This window comes from Ruditapes philippinarum, unplaced genomic scaffold, assembly GCF_026571515.1.
Source record: "Ruditapes philippinarum isolate M1 unplaced genomic scaffold, ASM2657151v2 ctg4979_1_1_1_1, whole genome shotgun sequence".
NCBI classification, from domain to species: Eukaryota; Metazoa; Mollusca; class Bivalvia; order Venerida; family Veneridae; genus Ruditapes; species Ruditapes philippinarum.
Window position 1 is genome coordinate 47,658 of NW_026863576.1, and position 24,280 is coordinate 71,937.

General features: G+C 31.5%; 1 protein-coding gene across 4 annotated transcripts in view; it reads right to left on the bottom strand.

Annotated features, from left to right (window-relative positions):
- Positions 1-1,749: 1,749 nt before the first annotated feature.
- LOC132722556 (regulator of G-protein signaling 7-like) overlaps positions 1,750-24,280 on the bottom strand; it is a 42,495-nt gene continuing 19,964 nt past the window's right edge. For 2 of the 4 annotated variants that reach the window (XM_060707073.1, XM_060707071.1), the window contains exons 10-15: positions 20,407-20,520; positions 19,095-19,226; positions 17,296-17,370; positions 16,782-16,896; positions 15,990-16,082; positions 1,750-7,855 (exon numbers count right to left, since the gene is read on the bottom strand). In XM_060707073.1, the coding sequence (XP_060563056.1) occupies positions 7,805-7,855; positions 15,990-16,082; positions 16,782-16,896; positions 17,296-17,370; positions 19,095-19,226; positions 20,407-20,520 (580 nt within the window). In that variant the 3' untranslated portion in view covers positions 1,750-7,804. Of the gene's footprint in view, positions 7,856-8,704; positions 16,083-16,781; positions 16,897-17,295; positions 17,371-19,094; positions 19,227-20,406; positions 20,521-24,280 lie in introns of those variants that run through there. The other 2 variants (XM_060707072.1, XM_060707070.1) reach the window with 1 other exon arrangement.

Genomic DNA, 24,280 nt, shown 5'->3' on the forward strand with positions numbered 1-24,280 from the left:
TTTGTTTTATAAAATATTGAGTTAAGAAATGTTTGCAAATAAAATGTACTTTTGTCTAAAAAATTGAGTGAAAAAAGGGTAAATGTTTATATTTCCAAATCTGGATGATGGTAAACCTCCCTGATCTTTTGCATAAATGTTTAGAATTTAATATATATAATTATTATATGAAGGTATATGGATGGCCAATTGACAGATGAAAAATATGACTCTTTATAATATTACCCTCATTCTGTTTTATTAAATCTGACAGAAACCTTTTTAAATCAACTTCATTTTAGGTATGCTTTCCTTTGGTTTTGTTAGTTTTCATTTCAAAACAATGATTGTTTCTTACCACTTAAATAAAGATTAATATGAAATAAGTAAAGAAAGATGTTGATGTTGTTTCATTTAACTGATTAAATCGTATGATGGTAAACCTTTGTTACTTTTTGTGTATTTGTGTCAAGAATATGATAAAGTTTAATGATGTTAAGTTTTAGATGACTTTTGAAACAATGTCAATTATACATAATTGAGCCGCGTCATGACAAAACCAACATCATGGGTTTGCGGCCAGCATGGATCCAGACCAGCCTGCGCATCCGCGCAGTCTGATCAGGATCCATGCTGTTCGCTATCAGTTTCTCTACTTGTGATAGAGTATTGAAGCGAACAGCATGGATCCTGATCAGACTGCGGGGATGCACAGGCTGGTCTGGATCCATGCTGGTCGCAAACCCATTATGTTGGTTTTGTCATGACGCGGCTCATATACTGAAGGAGACTCAAGCGATGTCAAATAGCCTAAAAACATAAATTTTTCAACTTTTACATAGTCAAAGTAAAGCTCTTAAAAAATTTGCAAAGATTACTAAAGAAATTTTAATTGAATCGGTTTCTTTTTTCCGATTCTTAGTCCTATTTCGGTGAAATGACGTGCAATGCTTTTCATTTTTGAGATTTTGTACATTAACAGCGACTACTCAGGGGAAAAAAGGACAAAGGAATGAACTGAAAATTTGCACACAAGTTATTGGCCCAGACCTACATTAAATGGTAAAGAAATCTTGAAAATATATTTCCATTCTGTCATGTCATAAACACCTCAGTTGAGTCCCTTTAAACTTGTTACTTCTTTACGAATCTTGGTAAATGGTAAGATCAGTAAACGGATGCAAATGATTATCAATAGGAAAATTTATACTATTATTCGTGGTCTCTTGTGACAGGCTTTTCTCTTAGTAGTCTTTAATGAGAGGTGGTCTTTAAGTTAATTCTATGACCAATCCAAATGTATCAAAATGATTTCAGTGTATTGCTTACAGCTTTAAAAGGCAGAGTACTTGGTTACACAAACATTGTCAATGTCATGATGACTTTTCAACTTTACTGTGTAAACTTCAATGGTGCCCTTCAGAACACGATTTCAAGCATAAGCAAGCAAATTAAAGTAGAAAACCACCAACCTTCTGTATGACAGGTAGACAGCTTCCTCACATGGACAAGAGCGCCATGATGGCCCTTATATCGCTCACCCGATAATGCAGAAAATTATGCAAAAATGTAACCACTAGCGTTAACCAACTAAATGTGGACTGACGACAGGTGAGCTAAAACACAAAAGTCCCTTGTGGTATTTGAACCTACAACAGTGAGGGGCAAGACATTCAAAGTCCTTGGTGTTAACCATAATGTTATGAAAGCTAATGGAAGCTCCAAAGTATAATACTCAGTATATATATATGAATAACAGAACAGTTGTATGAATAACATTTTATTAAGTCAGTCATCATGTTTTTTTACAATAAATTTCCTACTGACAATCTCAAAATATCATTTAACATATGAGATAGAATAAAAACTGATCATTATGTAAAAAAATTACAGTAGCAGAAGAACACAAGAATGTCGCATATATACACAATTATCAAAATTATGTTTAAATAAATACTTAACAAATGACTGTTGAAGTCATTATAATAACGCCCATCACAAAAAACTCACATTTACATGCATGCATCACCATTAACAGTAACAATTACAAAAATCAATTTTCACAAAAAAACATGAAAAGCTACTTTTCATAAGCAGGTGTATCATTTTATTGCTATGTTTTGGGGTTTTTTTTGTTACATACAAGAGAGCTGAGTTGGGTATCTATGCTCACCTGAGACAAACGGTAATTTTTTTCCTCAACAACTCATGTCTACAACAATAGTTTGTAGGCCTTTAAAAACAGTTTATCAAACCATCAAAATGGTTTCTGTAATTGACAACAATACTTATTTAAGTAATAGACCAGTATTATTGATTACAGTGCACATGTCCTTAAAAGTCAAATTGTGACAGTTACTTTTTCATGGTTTTCACAGTCAAACTGCAGCCTTTTTTCAATCAAAGTACATGTATATTGTTTTCACAATCAAATACATGTACACTGTTTTCATAATCAAAGTATATATTCACCTTAAACTAACAAATTACATATGAATGAATCCAATGTCGATTTTGTAAAACTTTTCCTCACCTTGTTTTAACTGAATATTGAGTAAACAACCATCTGTTGTATATTTTTAGTAAAGACTGACTTAAAAAATTAAACACATACTTTTAAAATAAATTTAAATTTTGTGTTAAACAAATACCACATTACCCTAAATGTTGGTGGTTCAAAGAGTATCAACTTACAGCATACACATATTTTTCAATGTTTTCAATTGTGTCATCTATATACGAGTATAAATCAAAATGAGCCAAACTCCAAAGCTGTACTCCAACTTTACTAAACAAGCTTGTTGACAGATGAACAGATAGACAGACAGACAAACATATGTACAGGCAGGCTGATCACAATAACAATTTCTGAAGTGAGTCAATAGCTCAAGTAAAATAACAAATCACAATGTCTAATTCATGTGAGTCGGCAGGTGAGCTAACCAATTACAATGTGTAAAGTGAGTTTACAGCTCAGGTGAGCTAACCAATCACAATGTGTAAAGTGAGTTAACAGCTCAGGTGAGCTAACAAAGTGAGTTAAGGATGTTTTGGGGGTTTTCATATGGATATATTGACAAAATTAAAACTGTTAAATAAAATTTCTTTAAACTTATCATGTTGTTAGAATATGATGACAGAAATACTATAAGAGAAAGACAGTTTGGTGTCACCAATCTCACTTTTGAGTTATCTGCCCTTGAATCAGAATGATTTACTTGAGGTCATTTCAAAGGCAGATAACTTATACATATGTATGTCTATAAAAAATCTTGTTTTTACATCTGGAGAATGTTTTTTCTTTTTATTGTTGTTCTTAATACAAAGTAACATCTTTCCCTGTGCACATGGTTCAAACTTCATAGCTGCACATTAAAGGACAAGAAAGTACATGTAGTTTATCTTCATTGCATTACCTGCCTTTGTATCAAGCAAAAGTCTGATTCAGATACTCAAAAAACGAGAATAATGACCCCCAAATTTTTTTAGCTTAAATTTTTTCTGGTATAATATTCTAACAGCAAGTTTAAAGAAATTTTATAGAACAGTATTTATCTTGGCTATATGAAAACTGAAAAGTGATTTGACAGCTCAGGTTACCTAACCAATCACAATATTTAAAGGGAGTTAACCAATCAGGTGAGCTTACCAAAAACATACTTTAACAAGAGGTTTCAATAATGAAATAAAATCCACAATGTACAGTGTGAAGGGTTGCCAGTGAAAAAAAGCAATATAGTAGAAAAGAAACTGGTCAGTCTTTCAGTAGAAAGTTTACCTAATAGCTACATTCTCAACTGACATCTTTTTAGAATTAACTATCTTAAATGTATACAAGTCAGAAATCATTCTACTGAGCGGAAAATTTATTGGATGTTGCTCTAAATGAGTAAATATACAAGTTTTTTTTCACATGAAATAGTAAAACTTTCAATCAAAATAGTTCCTAAAAAATCTGTTAAAACTGTAAAATGCACTTTTCTTACATTAGTAACTAAAAGAAAAATAATAACTAAAGGAAAAATAATTATGAGGTACAAGTAGTTTATGGTACTGAAGTTTGGGACTTTGTTAGTCAATCTACACACAAACTAGGGCACATAACAATTAGTATCACCTTAGGGATAACTGACAAATATGTTAGCTCAATATTAAGAAATATCAAAGTAACAGTAGAATAATTTACAATAACACTTACATTTAACATTTTATGAGTTAATTATATTATACAATATTACATACTTTAAAATCAACTGCTTCTTGGTCAATTTCATTCATTTTTTTTTTAAATACAAATTAACAAATAACCATTGCACCTAGAAATTATATAAAATCCTTAGTTGAGAAACTAGTGTGAAACACGCCTGCATAAAATTATTTTATGTACTACCAGTCACTTAATTCAGTATTATTCAAAAATAGTTCTAATGCAAATATATAAACAATTTTGTATGTTTTATTTTTCTCTCCTCCCCTTTTCAACCAATGAGCGTAACTTCGTGTCTTTGTTTCAACATTCTTGTGCCACAGTTCTAAATCATAGGAACTTGGGAACGGGACCACAGATTGCAACGCATATTTTTGATCGTGTAATGGTTTTTAAAAATGTTCTTCCAACATCTAAATATCTTTTAGTATTATCTGAGTGTATGGCCTCAAAGAATATATCATCAATTGAACACAATCTGTTACTTTTAAAATTGGTCAAATTTTACGGTATTATAAAAAAAGACAATCTCCCTCCCATTGAAATGTGTGTATGTGCGTGTCTGCATGTGCACGTGTATACTATAACAGAGGCAATCTTCGTTGTAATAAATTAAGCCTGGAATACAACATGCTTTATTCCAGCATAGGCCATCTGTTGACTGGACATGTTAAATGAAAGCATTCAGCAGTTCATACATTAGTACAACAACAACAATTAACATAGTCACAAATTTAATTCTTTTAATAAAAACCTAGTGAATAAACATGAGTTTGTACTAATAAATTAGAAATATATGAATCTATGATGATTATGTAACAAATTATCAAAGCAAATCATGATTCCCTAAATATTACAGTTAAAGTACAAGAACAGGCCTATATTTGTGACACAAAAAGTTTTCTTTCCTTTCCAAAAGTATTTTTTGGAAAATCACAACACTTTTTTATATGTAAGTCAAGTCTGTTTTTTTTCTGTAAGATAATTTTTGTTAAATCTGATGAAAAAAACAGTGTATGATCACATTATTTGCTCTTTAAATTTTAAGGTAACTCTTGCAGTACTTACTGGTACTATAAAGCACATTTTGACAATGTGTGGTACATTTGAGTATTCTATAATGTTAACATGGAGCCTACAAGTAAACGAGTCACGGCAATAATTCCACTAGCCATAAGTGAAGCATACTGACTAAGGAATTGTTTTGTTTTGCTTTTGTTTTTTTTTTTAATTTTGTTCTTTATATTGTCATAGAATATTGTTTTTATAAAGGCAAAGCATTCTTGATGCCCATCCTAAATTACTAGAGTTGCCATAATTGTAACAAAAAAAATTGAGTTCATGCATAAGTAGTGGCCATGATTTCTGGCTTAAGATAGCTCCTTTTATTTCCTTAAGTTCCAAATAGGTAAAACAGTGCACTTCATACATAAACTGCTATTTCATGTCACTTATTAACCATCATAATAATGCATGTATATGCATGCTTTTTTCTTATTTTAAAGTACTACAGGATACAGGGTCAATGTCATTCTTTTAGTAAATTAAATGATTAAAATAGGTTCAAAATAACTCTCTTCCTATGCTCTATAACCCACACCCTGAATTTTTTTTATAACAGACTTGTCCCTGCTTGAGTTCGGAAAAGTCTATTACTTGTTTAGGGATATCTATATGAAAAATTAACCCTCATCCTACTGGAACCAAAAGTGATCAGCCTTTGCCACCAGCATAGAACCTGGCTAGCCTGCACATCCATGCAGTCTGACCAGGCTCTATGCTGTTGACTAAATAACTTATTATTTTCATCTTGATTTCCCCATTTGTATTATTGACAATTCCAAAAATGGAAGCTGGATAAGTTCATTAAAGAAAATCTTTCAAATTACGGGTTTCACACCCAACACAGGGTAGAGTTTAGTTAGACTGCATGGATGTGCAGGTTGGCCTGGCACTATCCCGGTGACATACACAAGCTGTTAAAGCTGCAAACATTATCAAAGGTTAAAGTTCAACACACTTAAGAAAATATTGTATTGAACTTTTTAAAGATGCCATTTGATATTCAGAAAAATATATTAAAGTTACTGATGACTACCTATAAAATTTAATCATCCATTCTAATTAATTTTATTAAATTCCATACAGCACCAATACCTTTATAAAAACAGAAAAAATGAATCAATAATATCCAGGTATCAATGCAATGCTGTTATTATGTGACTTGATTATCATTATCTAAACCCTTACTAAATGGACTTGTCCTGTTTAGAATTTGGAACTGTTCATTTTATATCTTAACGGGTATTAAAATAAAGAAACTAAAATCATGAAAATAGAAGAACAGATTGGTGAGACTGTAGATTAGACATATGTTCTCATGCAGAATGACCTGCAACTATAGTAGTGTTGGCATTAGCAAGTCACTGTCATTTAAAGATGCTGTAAGATGAAAAATTTGATCCCTCAGTATTTACAGACAATTATCCTTTTTGGCCATTTGTATTCCTGCCATGAAATCCATGTTTAGGAAATTTATCAGAAAATAGTAATATACATGTCCTAACAGCATTGCATTGAACTAAAATTGCTGTTCTAACATTATCTGTGCATTACTACATGGATATCTATTTTCATATAAAAATCCAAACTTGTCATGGTCATTATTTCATATATAGTTACATGATTAAAATTACGGAGTGAATGTCATTACAGTCTCAAGGAAATGTCAAGGTAAATTGTGTAGAAAATGTCATGGCTGCATTTGGAACATTGTCAATAACATAAATTGCAATGACAAAAGGTTTAGTTATTATAATTACTTGTTCAACTTGTGTCCGTCCATAAATGGTTACAAGTAATTCAGAAATTTACAAATGATGATGAACACATAAAAAATATTTTTTTCACTACTTTAGTATACTAGCAATCAATTTATAATAGCTATCAATTTTATAGTCACAAACATGTAAAATTAATATGACAGACCAAAAACTTGTATACCACCTTAAAACACAAAGAAAATACAAGTTTTGTTACCAATATACATATTGAGTATTACTTCATTTATCCAATCCATTAACAAAGAGGAAAAAAAACAACAATTTATATTGCAAATTTGTAATGATAATAGCACCATTACATAAATACTACTGCAATATGAATATTCTAACATTTTGTGACTTTTTGTTACCTTAGTAACGATTCACAGTACTTTATCAATAGCCACTTTTTTGTTCAGAAACAGTCTTAAATCTTCTTTCCTTAATCCTGACACTGCAAAAATCATGACTGCAAACACATTCCATACATGAGCTAGATTTATAGTCCCAAATAAAAGGAAATAAATAAAAAATAAAAATTTGTTGCAAAATAATTTTTGTCTGATTTAATAAGCTATGAAAACAAACTCAATAAAACTAAAACATAAATCTGTAAACAAAACTGTTGTTTAACTCTATAAATATATATATTTATAATTTTTGTGTTACTATTTCAACTAGCTTAAAATATTCAAATATCTAGCCATGCTCGCATATGGCCCATGCACGTGACCCTAATTATGACTACTGTCTGCCTGGAAAGTGTTGTCATGCACGAAATCACGAGCTGATGATGTCATAATGCTGTCATTTTTCTAATCTCCAGCGGTACCAGGCGTTTCTTACTCTGCAACGAAATTTACATCATGGTTTAAATCTTCAAGTCGTCAAAAATATTTTATCCCCATTACAATAATAAAACATCATAGTGACAAGTGGGTATCATCCGTGGGTATGGTATAGTCAATGTTGACATATTTGCAGAGAAAATTTCAACCGGTGGTTTCATATATTTGAATGCAAAAAAACTGAAAACTGACATGAACAAATTAAGTCCTTCATGTCAAAATTGTGATATTTCTAACAAAGAATTACTGTTAATGAAACGTAAACTCTCAACTAAGTAGATATCCCAAAGTCTTACAGTACGCAAAAAACATTTCTTAAGATCAATTACAGATTATTATTGGAAATATTAGCTTGGTAACATATGAATTCACAGGAATATTTAGAAACAATGTTTAATTGTTTTGTACTTTTATGTTAACGAGGGTGCTTTATCTTAAAAAAAAAAAGAATTTAAATTAAACAATCATTAAGTGCCAAATCAATCCAATGTTCCCTGAAATATTTCAACAAAGGACATTTTGCAAAAAAAAATAATTAAAAAAAAAAAAAAAAAGAAATATTTAAGGACAGCATACCATAGCATAAAATCTAAGAAAGATAAATTCAAACTGAAATTTTACAGAAATAGCTGGATATATGTTTATAAATATTTAAAAAAAAGAAGATAATTTTCAACATCTGAATATATATTAACAAGCTTAAGTAAAATCAACCATACACAATCATGTCAAAAGTTAAAATACATTTGTATTCAAACCATGCAACTGTTCACCTCTGTGAAATATATCCTGATGAATTAAAAAAAATCATTAATTCCAGTGCTGAGTTAGCATTTTTAATATTCTGATTACAAAATGTCACTTATAGAATTTGCGTATTATAATAGTTGGTCAACCAATTTAAATTCTCAGTTGTTTGTAAATATGCTAATTATCTGGTCAAAATGTAGGACTACAAAAACATAATTTTTTTACAGGATTTTTCAGATGATGAAAAAATAACCTTATTAAAGAATGAAATCATAATAAGATGTCTTTTATTAAAAACTGAAATAATTCTTCAATATCAAATGGTTATTATCTGTATCTCAAACGAAGATCTATTGGTGTGCTGAATGATAATTACTAAATACAGATATAAGTATATGTTGTGCACTTCTGTGTATTTTGAAGGTTGATCGCAAAACTGTTGTAAGTCTTTCTTTATTTCACATAAGTTACTGTAGTTTTGCGGTCAACCCTTGATTTGGTATGACATTGCTTCTTTTGAGCCTGTCATAACTGCATATTTCAAAAAAAAGAAGCAAACAAAACAGTCTTAAATCATAAGGCAAGGTTATGTATCCTTACCCACCTATCTTTATATACTTGTAATTTGGAACAACACATTTGTTAGTTAAGGGGTTTAAGCTTAATTTGAGCAGTTAATAAGATAGGAGAAGCCTGGTTAGATTACCCGTACTGCTGGCAAAGGCAAGTTATAATTGCCCGTACTAGGCAAGTTATACGATAGATTTTCAACAAGCTTAAACTGCCAGTTAGTGCGATTTTACAATGACATGCCAGATTTAATAGTGCTTGACATGGCGCATTAAAACAAGTGTGCTTCAAATACAAAGCTTCCAAGCCGGATACAAATTAATGATGTATATTATAATGTAGTTCTGGGGGTTAGCTACAGGTGGAATCTAAACAGAGGTGAAACTGAACATACTTTATATAGTAAAACATACAAACAAATTATCATTATTCTGATGAACAGCTGAATATAGAGAAATTGAGGTATGAAACAAGTGTACACTTTACCATGCATTACTGTAATTCTAGAAACTTTCGCGATACAACATTAGCATATGCTGATGTTTCACTTTGTTTTTCTACTTTAGTTTTATAAGTAAGGAAAGCAGCAAGTTGAAAATTTCACGTTGTATTTTGTTTGTTTGTTGCCATGGCAGCAAAATTGATAAAATTCCCAAAACACAGGGCTTCTGTAAGTGGTCTTCTGATTCATGCTTAAAACTGACCAACTAAAGCAGAGTTCTTTTTATAGCCTAATAAATATTGCCATTATGAGATCCTTACTAAATAGTACAAAAATAGTGCAACATTCCTCAAAATCTCTACTGAATAATAAATATCACATTTAATCAAAGGAGGTATTATAGAGCAAACAAATCATCAAGCAGGTAGCAAATTGAAATAAATAGAATTCTTTTGAGTTACATGATTCTTTGGTTTTATTGAAACACTTTTGTCTCAAAATACAAATCTTTACATAATTATTTCTGTTTCCTTTTGCTTAAATATAGCACAGTTTAATAAAATTAAAAACAAAACATGCATAACTTATTCTATAAATACTATATACTTGCAGCAAAATGCTAGAATACACCTTTGGTGTAGTTTTACACCTTTGGTGTAGTTTATACGAGGGTTGTTCAAAAAGTAATAGGACTGAGAGGCTTGCATATTCATATTTCATCCAATTTAAAATATTTTCATATGTATAGGGATCGTAAAATGTTTTTTACAATTTATGCATAAGTTTATTGATTTATTGTGATGAACGCGCGTTTCCTGTGATATTGAATAACCATGGTAACACGCACCCGGCGCAGCACATGAAAATAGTCATTGATGCTAAGTTGTACTTCTGATTTATTCATAATTTATACTCTTTTTGTCAATATATTCCACCAACACATTCATCTATATTTAAGTGACATTAAATCTAAATTTGACGTCATTCGGGCATGAAATGGCATAATTATTCAGTTTTGAATAGCCGTGGTCATTGCGTTAAATGTAGAAATACGGCACTCGGTAACAAACAGAAATTCGTGCAATCGTTAAATTTTGCCAACAAATTGGCAATATTTTTCCAGATACTTACAAAATGATAACATTAAGAAAGGAAAATTATCCTGCCATCAGGACACTCGTTTTTAGCTGGTACAATCAATTTAAAAACGGCGAATACAAAATCACTCACAGGAATGTGTGAGGATGAAAGCGGAAAATTGATGCGACGTGAGTGACGTCAATTGCAAAAGCACTGTAAATGCTTCGACGGTAAATGTCCGGCATTTTTTATGTCTGCTTCGGGTCTACTTATTCAGGTCTCACCAAAGGATTGTATATAAGACGTTTCTATCAAATACTATTTTATTTTATCTCATTAGATATACTTGGTTTTAATAAAGTAATATAATAATGATTAACAGTATTAATATATAGTAGTATTTTCCCCCAATTTTGTTTTAATAAATGATACTTTTCAATTGATAAATATTGTTATTTTACTGTATATAATCATATTGTTTTAAAAACATTTGATGACATACATGTGAACATAAATAATATAAATCGGTTTTGCTTAAGCTTTATAAGTTAATGCTTATTGAGTTCCAATTTTACTAAATTATTTGAGAAAAGTGGAGAATGACCGCCTATCGGGAATTTTTCCTGGAGGGTTAAACGAAATTGTGATCGCTTTCTTTCTCGCTTAATCTCCATATATGAGACCTGATCATGATCTCATGATTCAGACACATAGAGCACTAGGAAAAATACTTTCAGGATGGATGACACTCGTTTTATTTTATATTTAGTTTACGACGTCATAAACGTCAATTATTGTATTGTCAGCTTGCGCCGAGTTTCATATCCCTTGTCATTTGAAAATTTCACAGAATTGTTATTTGTAAACATTTTGTATTAATTTTTTCACTGTATACAGAAAATATGTTCCAATATTTGCTTCTTGTAAAATTATGTGCGTAAATTAAAAAATGTGAACAGTAGAGCTTCAGTCCTATTACTTTTTGAACAACCCTCGTATGAGTGTAATAGTATAATATTGAGGCACGATTCACAAGAGATAAACCTAATAATTATGAACCAGTAATTAACAAAATACCACTAAACCCGTGCATGAAGACCGTAAAATACTTTTTACAGAAATAATGTTCAGTCACATGAAAAAATATCAAATAGTTGTTAAGGTATAATCTTATATATCATTTCAGACAGTGAAAAAAATCATGCTCAGAATATATAACTTTTTAACAGTTTTAATTGATCAAAAAAAGAAGACATCACTTGTAATAAATATGAAAAGAATAGTTTCAGTTATTTGGCCATAAACAATCAATTTTTATCCCAATAATTTAAATCAATCTTTGATTATTTGATCAGACTATGCACATGAGTTTCCATCATTTGATCATAATAACTTTAATAAACTGCTAATTTAACAAAAACTAGAGACATTTGTTAACAATATGTACAGTCATATTCAACAATAAAACATAATTTTTACATCTTTTAAAGAATTTCTGAACAAATAAATTCACTGAAGTTTTTCTTTTTTTAAAAATGGATACCAGTACAATGTATATCAGTTTTAGTTGAAAGAAAAAAAACTTTTCTAACTTCATTGTGAAATGAAAGACAAATTCAGGAAAATTGTATGACTAAATGGAAAACAAACTTCAATATCTAAAATAGAATCTCCATATAAATCTATAATACTCATTTTTGGTGTTTAAACAACGCGATAATATCACTTAAAGAAAAGAACGAACCTCTTGATTTTCATACAATCATATCTTACAGGCCAGGAAAAAAATACACATCCTTTCTGAGTAAAATATCATAAATATACAGAAAGGTAAACAATGTACAATTATAAGCAAAAAACATGTAGTTATTAACAGACTATGATGGTAGATGCATGAACTTTACAAAATGTACACAAGTAAATAAATAAAAAATGACTGAAACTTTGAATTGCAGGAAGTGATATTCAAGATCTCTCAATTATAATGAACATTTTCTCCTATCATCTAGTGTAATGTTTTACCTTTGTTTAAATGTTGGATAATTCTGTTGCTAGTTTCAGGGATTTTAAGATCAAAACACTCAGCAGACGACAGTCAACAGGTCTTGTCACCTGTGAAGATTGGACTGGTTCTATATACAGGCGGCATATCTGCACAGTCAACATGCATACATGTGATATCCTGACGGGATTTTAAAAAATCCCGATATTGAGACCCTAATCCCGATATCAGCTTATGAAATCCCGATATTTGTCTCTCACAGACATGTTACATGTAGTTAATAGACTTCCGAAAGTAAGTTGGTTATAAATTGTTTTATGACTGCGTTAAAGTTTTTTCATAGCCAGAACTTCCTGTACGACCAAAGTAGGACAGGATAGTCCATTACTTCCAGTAAATTATGATAGGATAGTTTACTTCATAACCAGAATTTCCTGTATGACCATAGTAAAGTGTTGTAATTTTCTTAGCAAGAGCTGCTAGTACGACCAAAATAGTAAGGGATAGTTTATTTCTTAGCCAGAGCTGCCAGTATGACCAAAATAAGAAAGGATAGTTTATTTCTTACAACAAAAATAGTAAGAGATAGTTAATTTCTTAGCCAGACCTGCCATTACGACCAAAATAGTAAGGGATAGTTTATTTCTTAGCCAAAGCTGCCAGTACGACCAAACTAGTAAGGGATAGCTTATTTCTTGATTAGAGTTGCCAGTACGACCAAAATATGAAAGGAAAGTTAACTTCATAACTATAATTGTCAGTATGACCAAAATAGAAAGTTATAGTTTTTTTTTTTTTTAACCAAAAATGCCAGTTTGACCAAAAAAAGGAAAATAAAGGCAGTGAGAATTTATAACAGAGCATGTTTCGCACATGATATTCCTCAGTTTCTTGTGTTATTTACATTTTATTTACAACAACAAGGAGACAAAGAAGCTGTTTACAAACTAATTGCCTAAAACAATCAGTTTCCTCATTTCCTTTACTTCTGTTTATGATATTTTTCTCATTTTTTTTTCACAATGACTATCAAGCAAAGCACTACATATCAATATTGAATATTTTCAGTAAGATTGATTCTCTTATTTCTTGTGTTTATCAACAGCAAAATGAAAGACATTTGAAAATAATCATAAATAAAACAAATAAAATAATTTTTCAAGTTATATTTCTAGATTAAAGACAAACTTGTCATTGTAATTCAATCACAACGGCTTTTCTGAGAGCGGTTACATTATATATCCATGTGACCAGTGCAGAACAAGATGGGCCGGCAAATCTATGCCATCTGATCATAGCCTGTAGATATCAAGTTCCCTATCAAGTCAATACATATTTTGAAATTTTCCTTAAATCTGGTGAAAAGTCTTTAGGAAGGTAGGCAAGTTCATCTTAGATAATTAGCGTGGTAAGGGCTGATCAACAGTGAAAATTATATATTTAGCGTGGTAAGGGCTGATCAACAGTAAAAATTATATATTTAGCGTGGTAAGGGCTGATCAACAGTAAAAATTATATATTTAGCGTGGTAAGGGCTGACCAACAGTGAAAATTATATATTCAGCGTGGTAAGGGCTGATCAACAGTGAAAATTATATATTTAGCGTGGTAAGGGCTGATCAACAGTGAAAATTATATATTTAGCGTGGTAAGGGCTGACCAACAGTGAAAATTATATATTTAGCGTGGTAAGGGCTGACCAACAGTGAAAATTATATATTTAGCGTGGTAAGGGCTGATCAACAGTGAAAATTATATATTCAGCGTGGTAAGGGCTGACCAACAGTGAAAATTATAAATTTAGCGTGGTAAGGGCTGATCAACAGTGAAAATTATATTTAGCGTGGTAAGGGCTGATCAACAGTGAAAATTATATTTAGCGTGGTAAGGGCTGATCAACAGTGAAAATTATAAATTTAGCGTGGTAAGGGCTGATCAACAGTGAAAATTATATTTAGCGTGGTAAGGGCTGATCAACAGTGAAAATTATACTGAGCAATGTGCTAATATACATGTATAAAGGAAGAAACACTGGAACAGATTACTGTGCAAACTAACATACTTAATGACATTTATGATCAAAGTCTTCATTTGTTCAAAGTCACTTTCTTCTTAATCATAATATTTCCTACATTAAATTAGATCTATGGCTGCAAAAGTTAATATTTTTGTGCCTTACTACATAACTTTAAATACAATGTAGAATTTCTTTCGAAGAAAATAATCAAAGGTAAGTGTTTCATTTGAAATAATTAATATATAAATCAAGAATGTAATTATGTTCAGATTTTAATTCTTTTTCTTTATTCTACTCTTTAGGAATTTTATTTTAGTTGTGAAATAAAGCACTAAATTTGTATAATAATTTTTTGTTCAGCTATTGATGCACAATGAAAGCAACTGTTTAATTTTTGAAAATAATGTATACATGTCAAAAAAAAAAAAAAAAAAAAAGACGGTAAGAAAAAAAGTAAAGATCATGCATTAAGATGATTATAACAGAGACTTGATATATAAATTTAAAAACATTCAGACTAAAACCATAATAATGTCATTATTTTCAATTATAATAAAATGGTTACTATGGCAACCAAGTGCACGAAACTCATCAAGTTGTAGTGTAGCTCTGATGGGCTTATATACTACAATATTGCAAAAGCCCTATTGGAAGTGAAGCATCTAGGCTGCAATTGTTCTACATTTATTGAGTTGGTACATTTACTAATAACACAATGGCAGTTAATGTGCTCATGGTGTGAGGATAAAATACTACCCGGATAAAATGCCCCACTCTCACTTTTGCACAAACAGACACAATCTCTTTGAATATCTGTTTTGAGATCAAGTTTTGTAAAAACTTAATAAAGTCAAAAGTTAATGATTACATAATATAATAAAATTCCTTACATCAACTAAGTTTTTGTGTAAATTCAGCAAGAGATTGCTATGGTAGGTTGTTGTGCATGGGTACCATGAGAAGCATCAAGGGGAATTTTGTCCGTGGGTTTGATCTTACATTAAAGTGCTCATGTCAAGTCACATTTGCTGCAGCTGAAAAACTCAAAATGTACGATATGACACAGGTGTCAGTTGGTTTTTTTAGTTTTGAGTGTTGACAACTACAATAATACTATATGACAGTCAAAATAGTTTTGTCTAACAAGAATGGCACTATCAGTAAAAAATAGATGGCGGAAAGACGACAAAGAATGACATCCTAGCACGCTACATGAAGTCAGGTATGCTTGAAGGTGAAGTTGCTCGCAATGGATGGTAAGAGTAATCTTACTTTTTTCCTTGTGCCACTTAAATAGTCTTTATACATATCTGAACGTACATATCTCCCATAACTATCACTTTTCATTAGTTTGAATATGTGGTCCTGAAAACAAAATAGAAAAAGATACGAAAATCTGGCGGAACTGAAATAAAGCATGCCTCCTTAACATGAACTTTTTTCTTTTTTTATGAGTACAAGTACACTGATTTACAAATATATGTGCATGTGTAACCTTGGGCAACTTGCAGAAAAAAATAATGCTTCCATTGCAATTTTAATCTCTACAGAATTTTACCAGCAACTAAGAAAATTGTCAAGAAAAAACAATAGTTTCTATTCCCACTAAAAGTTATAAATGCATGCCTATTAACAATTTTCTTGCCTATACATTCTGCCAATTTTCTACTTAAAAAGAACTTTGAATGAAAAAATAATTCACAAATCAAGAATTAATGAATTTGGAGGCATGATTCATCAAAAATTGAATAAAATTTTATTATTTAAGAGTCATTGCCCATACCATATTTAAGTGATACTCAAAGGGAAATAATTTGTAGTAAATTTATTTGCCTAATGATTTTCAGAACAGTGTTATAACAGAAATAATAAAATAATGCAGAAGTCATTACTGACCTAACAAAGTTTTCTGACTCACAGTGGTAGCTCCTACATATATTTTATAAATATATATTATAACTGAGTGAACAGTGATGTGAGAGGGTTATTTAAGGGGTGACATTAAAATATACATGTGAAAATATCCTGAACCTAGAAGTGATATTTAGTGAATGTCAAAAGTACCTGAGCTTCAGCAAAACAATATCTGTTAGGGTTATCATCCACACGTTTCCTTACTAACTCTGATATTCTCGCGTCTATGTTGACGGGATTGTGGGCACCAGGGGCTAGAAATTCACTGAAAAATTTACCATTTACTATTTTATTTTTTCATCAGAATTGTTTCATGCCTATGAAAAAAAAGTAGTTTAAACACTTAAGACATTCAATATCCAATGTATAATTTTCTAGTTCTTTCCATAATCTTTTTGACTCAATATAATAATACACCTATGATATTGCCTGTATGCCCTCCGATTAATGCTAAAAATATATTTTAAACAAGAGTTGTCAGTCCTGGCGACAATGTAGTAAATAGGGAACAATGTTGTTAGTATTGAAAGTAAAGATCATAAATGAAAACTTCACTAAAACGGTTAATTGAAATGGTTATTTACCAATGACCATGAGTGGGTCATGCATTTTGAAGTCAAAATACAAAATACAAGTTTATAAATTTTTTTTTTAAAAAGCTTACGAATAAATTTCATGGACTTTATCATGTAATTCAGCAACTTTCACACATTTCAGTTCTTGACATGCTAGCCAAAATCTGCAAGAAAATACAGCATACAATTATCATTTAATATGTTTGTTATTTGCAGAATATATCATTTTAATATCAACCTGTGCAAATAACAATTATTTTAAGAGAACTAATTTCCTTGATTTTATAGTCATCTTAGACTTTTCATTGGAATAAAGTAAAGATCATCTTAAAACAAAATACAAAACCTATGGATTATCAGGAGGCTAATCCACATCAACTACAATATCTCCCTTTATACTTTATATAAGTTACAACAATCTGCAACAAATTCTAAATGCAATGTCGGTACGAGGTACAGGTCACTGACTTTGAACCACTTATACTTCAGCATTGTGAATTCTAATCCTTCCAATAAATTTTGATACTTTCATGTGAGTAAGCTTATCAGTTAGCTGAAGAAAGGTCAATGATTCTAAAGAGCTGGCTTGTGCCTGGAATAATGTATGGAGGGGCACCCCAGATTTTCATGTTCCAGTAAAGCTTAAAGTCTCAGTATGAGCAAGGTAGAATTATGGGTCTTTTCTTGACTAAAAACGTTACGAATACAAAACTAAACTAATTAATGCAATACCAGACGAGTAGTTTATTTAAGTAGAAGTGCAGCCGGGTTACATCATACATTTATACATGTAAAAGAGAAACATTAAGAAACATGTCTCGAGATCTAAAAGTAAAAGATCTATGAATACATTTCTTAATTACAATACAAATATAACTGATAAAATGTCATCTTTATACATGTACATGTAAATCTACTTGTTTAAATATTGCAAATGAAAATACCATATACCTGCGAATAACATTTCAACGTATTTACCTAAACTTCCGTACAATTTATTGAAACTTGTAACCAAAATTTAACATAAAGATTGAATGACGAACCGACTCGCCCAGGTAAAAAACAGAGGTAAAAACATTTTTTAAATGAAAATATCTCTGAAAACCCTGTGCCCATTTGTCAATGTCGGATCGTAAGAATGTCGGGCCTCATTCCTTGCAGGTATATGGTAAAGCATCATAAATGTAGCATTATATACATACAAATTATATTGTGCGTTACTCTTGCTTTAATATTTTTAACAAGGAAAACGTTTTTTATGAAGTAAAATACAACTTTCCATTTTCTTTTTTAACTAGTGCCTGATTAAAAGCCTGCTAAAATGTATGTATTGTAAGAAAAAGCTTACTGAAAGTATGTGAAAAAAAAAATAAAAATAAAAAAAAATAAAGTTGAAATTCAGGGAAAAATCCACTTTTAATATTACACCACGATTAAAATAATATAAAATTGAAATCGTCTGGGTAGAAGTGAATAAAAAATCTTTACACTCCGTATTTATAACCCTGATATAGATAGCCTACTCGAAAAAGCACGATAATCTTGTGCACAACTGACCATTACCTCCAATACCGTAAACTATGTACGTTTCGAGAAGACAAATATTTCACGCTATACTACGAAACGCGTGAAATTAATATTCTTGGATTTTACACTTCTTCCCATCAGGAAGCTAAATAAATATCCTAAATCTTAATATCATTGCATTTACAATGCTTGATCAAGTTTCTTTTATTACACATTTAATGGTTTGTCAGCAGAAAATATTTTGTTCAAACAAAAATTTGAAACTCAACAAATAACTCAGGCAATGGTAGTCTAGAAAAAAAAGGTGTTTTGTTTTCGGCCCAGTAATTACTGAAATAGTAATGAACGTGTTTTGACTTACTTGAGGTTTTCACCGGAGAACTCCTTATCGAGGAATTTACTAAACTGGTCCTTGCCTGCAAAATCACGTAATAATTCCTCTATAGAAAATGCCCATCTCTTAACACGTCGTAATGGTATATCTCTAGCATTCCTACAACATTTATAATACAAACAATAGTAAGTATGTCAAGTCTTTAAACATTTGGTTATCCAATCATCCATGTGGGCCTCAAAAACATAATTTATAAAATATACATAATTTACATCTTGGATATACAGTGAAATTTTCAAAATACATACATGAAAACACAAAATATTATATATTTATAATGTAATATTATACCTCATTTGCATATTATGCTCTTTTATATTTAATATGACGTCACCCGGTCCATAAACCGCATACAGACCGGGGGCGGTCCATAATTGTTATGAAGACCGTTTTAACGTAACTTTGACGACATGCGAATTTCACGATGACACAAACTGTCAAAATGGCCAGGCGATTCGCCTTTTTATCAGAGACATAAAATTACATGTTGATGTGATTTGTCATGATTTGTCTTTGATTTAATTATAAATTTTATTTATACAGTTTGTGAAATTCCTAAAGTCCCGGTTTTTTTTGCCTAGTAACATTAAATATTTAATTTGAAAATAATTAAACAAAATCCGACTAGGGTTTGAGATATTTCACACACTGAACAAGTAAAATTATTATTTGAAAGCAAATAATAGTAAAATGACAGCACAAAACAAATGGATGAAAGGATTTAGATTCGGTATAATATAACAAATAAAACATGGCCTTTCGGGCAAAATGCAAGTTTACGGACTGGTTGGTCAGACCTCGGAAGGAATATACCTTCCTCAGTCTGACCAACCAGTCCGTAAACTTGCATATTGCCCTCAAGCCCATGTTTTATTTGTTAAATAATTCATCCATTTTTTTTTATTATCAAAATATGAAAAAGTAACTGGTTTTACAACATGATGAAGATTGTGGCCATTATTTGTCCAATAAAATACAGTTGCTATTTATGACATGTTCAATGTTGATCAGCTTTTGAAACATTCAGTACTGTTTTACATTATAAACTTTTACAATATAAACTTAAAAAAACTTCAGTTTTCAGAAGCGCAACCCAAATTCACTGAATATCTAAGTTTGCAGGCTACAATTAATAATAATTTTGTGATTAAGTGACTTAACAGCTACTCCATCTTGTAACAGGAAACTAATGTCTTTTTTAATGTAATTTTCACACCTTGTATTTTCAGGATGAATTCATATGAACAAATGAAACATTCAGGTATCCATGGTAACTTACATAGTCTTATCTTGATCCCAGTACTCAGTACTGTCAGTTATCCATGGATTCGTTGGGTCAGCAGGGGTACAAAAAGCATCATATTCTGCATACTGATCATAATAGGAGGTGTAACTGTAAAAAATAACAAAAATCCATGTATATGTGTACAGTAACATAACAGTAGGATGTATAACAAATAGCAATGTATATGTTTACAGTAACATAACAGTAGGATGTAAAACAAATAGTTATGTATGTGTGCATTTACAGTAATATAACAGTAGGATGTATAACAAATAGCCATGTATATGTGTACAGTAACTTAACAGTAGGATGTATAACAAATAGCCATGTATATGTGTATAGTAAGATAACAGTAGGATGTAAAACAAATAGTTAAGTATGTGTGCATTTACAGTAATTTAACAGTAGGATGTATAACAAATAGTCATGTATATGTGTACAGTAACATAACAGTAGGATGTATAACAAAAAGCCATGTATATGTGTACAGTAACATAACAGTAGGATGTAAAACAAATAGCCATGTATATGTGTACAGTAACATAACAGTAGGATGTAAAACAAATAGTTATGTATGTGTGTACAGTAACATAACAGTAGGATGTATAACAAATAGCCATGTATATGTGTACAGTAACATAACAGTAGGATGTATAACAAATAGTCATGTATATGTGTACAGTAACATAACAGTAGGATGTATAACACATAGTCATGTATATGTGTACAGTAACATAACAGTAGGATGTATAACAAATAGCCATGTATATGTGTACAGTAACATAACAGTAGGATGTATAACAAATAGCCATGTATATGTGTACAGTAACATAACAGTAGGATGTATAACAAATAGCCATGTATATGTGTACAGTAACATAACAGTAGGATGTATAACAAATAGTCATGTATATGTGTACAGTAACATAACAGTAGGATGTAAAACAAATAGCCATGTACAGTCGAAACTGTCTTAAGCAGCCAGCCAAGGGATGCAGTCATTTTGGCTGCTTAAGACAGGTGGCTGCTGAATGGAGGATTCAGTTTTTATCCAAATAAGTTATTCATTTCTTTGTCAAATAAATCTGATTTAAGTATAAATAAACCAGTGTAAACTTAATGGGTGTGATTTAACAGTGACCTCATTATATTTATGCAATTTTATTTTCACACATGGAGCAAGTGTTTTTATGAATTTATTACTGAGGAATTTAGACAATCGGCGATGTAATTCATTTTCATTTCTTTGGTAAGTACCATGTACGCACAAAATTTATCTGAATCGGGATAAACTGAAATTTCTTTCTGCCATCGACAATGCATTTTTTTCTTCTTTCTTTTTTTCTTAAAATCGGTAAATTGAAAAATAAAAAACTAGCGTACAGTAACTCAAAAGAACGAATTGCAAGTGCGTTGAGACGTTCCAAACGTTTGTAATTACGACACGGATGAGCAATTATGCAAACTTCTTGAAATGTTGTGGTTTGTGTTAATATCTAGCACCTGACAAGTAGCTTTTGTTAATCCGTGACACGTGTCATCTTTAAAAATAAATGGCAGAAGATTGCCTGGCCGTTTCACCTGGCTGACCGCAGAAGATTGCCTGGCAGTTTCACCAGGATGACCGCTTAAGATGACTGACTTTAACAGTCGGGAAGCATTTTAGGTGACCGTTGACCGCGGACAGCAGGTGACCGTTGAACAGATGTATAAAATAGAGTGGTTTTCGTCGGGAGCGTCACAAAATGGCCGTTAAGGTCAGGTGACCGCCGATAAGAGGTGACCGTTAGTACAGTTTCGACTGTATATATGTACAGTAACATAACAGAAGGATGTATAACAAATAGCCATGTATATGTGTACAGTAACTTAACAGTAGGATGTATAACAAATAGCCATGTATATGTGTACAGTAACATAACAGTAGGATGTAAAACAAATAGCCATGTATATGTGTACAGTAAGATAACAGTAGGATGTATAACAAATAGCCATGTATATGTGTACAGTAAGATAACAGTAGGATGTAAAACAAATAGCCATGTATATGTGTACAGTAAGATAACAGTAGGATGTAAAACAAATAGCCATGTATATGTGTACAGTAACTTAACAGTAGGATGTATAACAAATAGCCATGTATATGTGTACAGTAACATAACAGTAGGATGTAAAACAAATAGCTATGTATATGTGTACAGTAACATAACAGTAGGATGTAAAACAAATAGCTATGTATATGTGTACAGTAACATAACAGTAGGATGTATAACAAATAGCCATGTATATGTGTACAGTAACTTAACAGTAGGATGTATAACAAATAGCCATGTATATGTGTACAGTAACATAACAGTAGGATGTAAAACAAATAGTTATGTATGTGTGCATTTACAGTAATATAACAGTAGGATGTATAACAAATAGTCATGTATATGTGTACAGTAACATAACAGTAGGATGTAAAACAAATAGTTATGTATGTGTGCATTTACAGTAATATAACAGTAGGATGTATAACAAATAGTCATGTATATGTGTACAGTAACTTAACAGTAGGATGTATAACAAATAGTCATGTATATAGTTATATATGTGTGCATTTACAGTAACATAACAGTAGGATGTGTATCTAAAAACAAGAACATGTTTGTTAAACACAAATGCCCCCAAGCCCAGATTATTGTCAGTAACAATGTTTCAAAAATGGTTTACCCATTCACTCAGATGTGCCAAATTATTTTAAAATCCTTCAATGCATGACAAAGTTACAATCTGGACACAAATGTTGTGTAAGTGGGGAGCACAGACAGACAAATGGATGGTGCGATTTTAATATGACGCCTTTCTGGGACATAATAAGATATAGTCATTTACGTGCATAACTGTACCATACCAAATTTTGTCAGATTTTCATAATAAAGGACTGATATTAAAGACATTTTCCCTTTTAGCATCTTACTTTTAATCCATGTAATAACAACTGACTTGCAAAATGGACTTGTTCACCTTCCAGTTTGTAAATTGTCATCTTGTTTTGAATTTCAAGATGAAAAATAAAGTTTTGAACAAATGGTATAGAGTCTGGTCAAAGACTGCATGAAATTTCAGGTTGGCCTGGCTCTATACTGGTGGCAAAGGCTAATCACTTTTCAGGATGGCCTGGCCATATACTAATGGCAAAGGCTTATCACTTTTTGGCTTGGCCTGGCCATATACTGGTGGCAAAGGCTAATTACTTTTCAGCTTGGCCTGGCCCTATACTGGTAATAAAGGCTAATTACTTTCAAGTTGGCCTGGCCATATACTGGTGGCAAAGGCTAATCACATTTCAGGTTGGCCTGGCCCTATACTGGTAATAAAGGCTAATTACTTTCAGGTTGGCCTGGCCCTATACTGGTAATAAAGGCTAATTACTTTCAGGTTGGCCTGGCCCTATACTGGTGGCAAAGACTAATCACATTTCAGGTTGGCCTGGCCCTATACTGGTGGCAAAGGCTAATTACATTTTCAGGTTGGCCTGGCCCTATACTGGTGGGCAAAGACTAATCACATTTCAGGTTGGCCTGGCCATATACTGGTGGCAAAGGCTAATCACATTTCAGGTTGGCCTGGCCCTATACTGGTGGCAAAGGCTAATCACATTTCAGGTTGGCCTGGCCCTATACTGGTGGCAAAGGCTAATTACATTTCAGGTTGGCCTGGCCCTATACTGGTGGCAAAGACTAATCACATTTCAGGTTGGCCTGGCCATATACTGGTGGCAAAGGCTAATTACTTTCAGGTTGGCCTGGCCATATACTTATGGCAAAGGCTTATCACTTTTGGCTCAAGCAGGGTAAGGGTTAATGAAGATATTCAATAAACT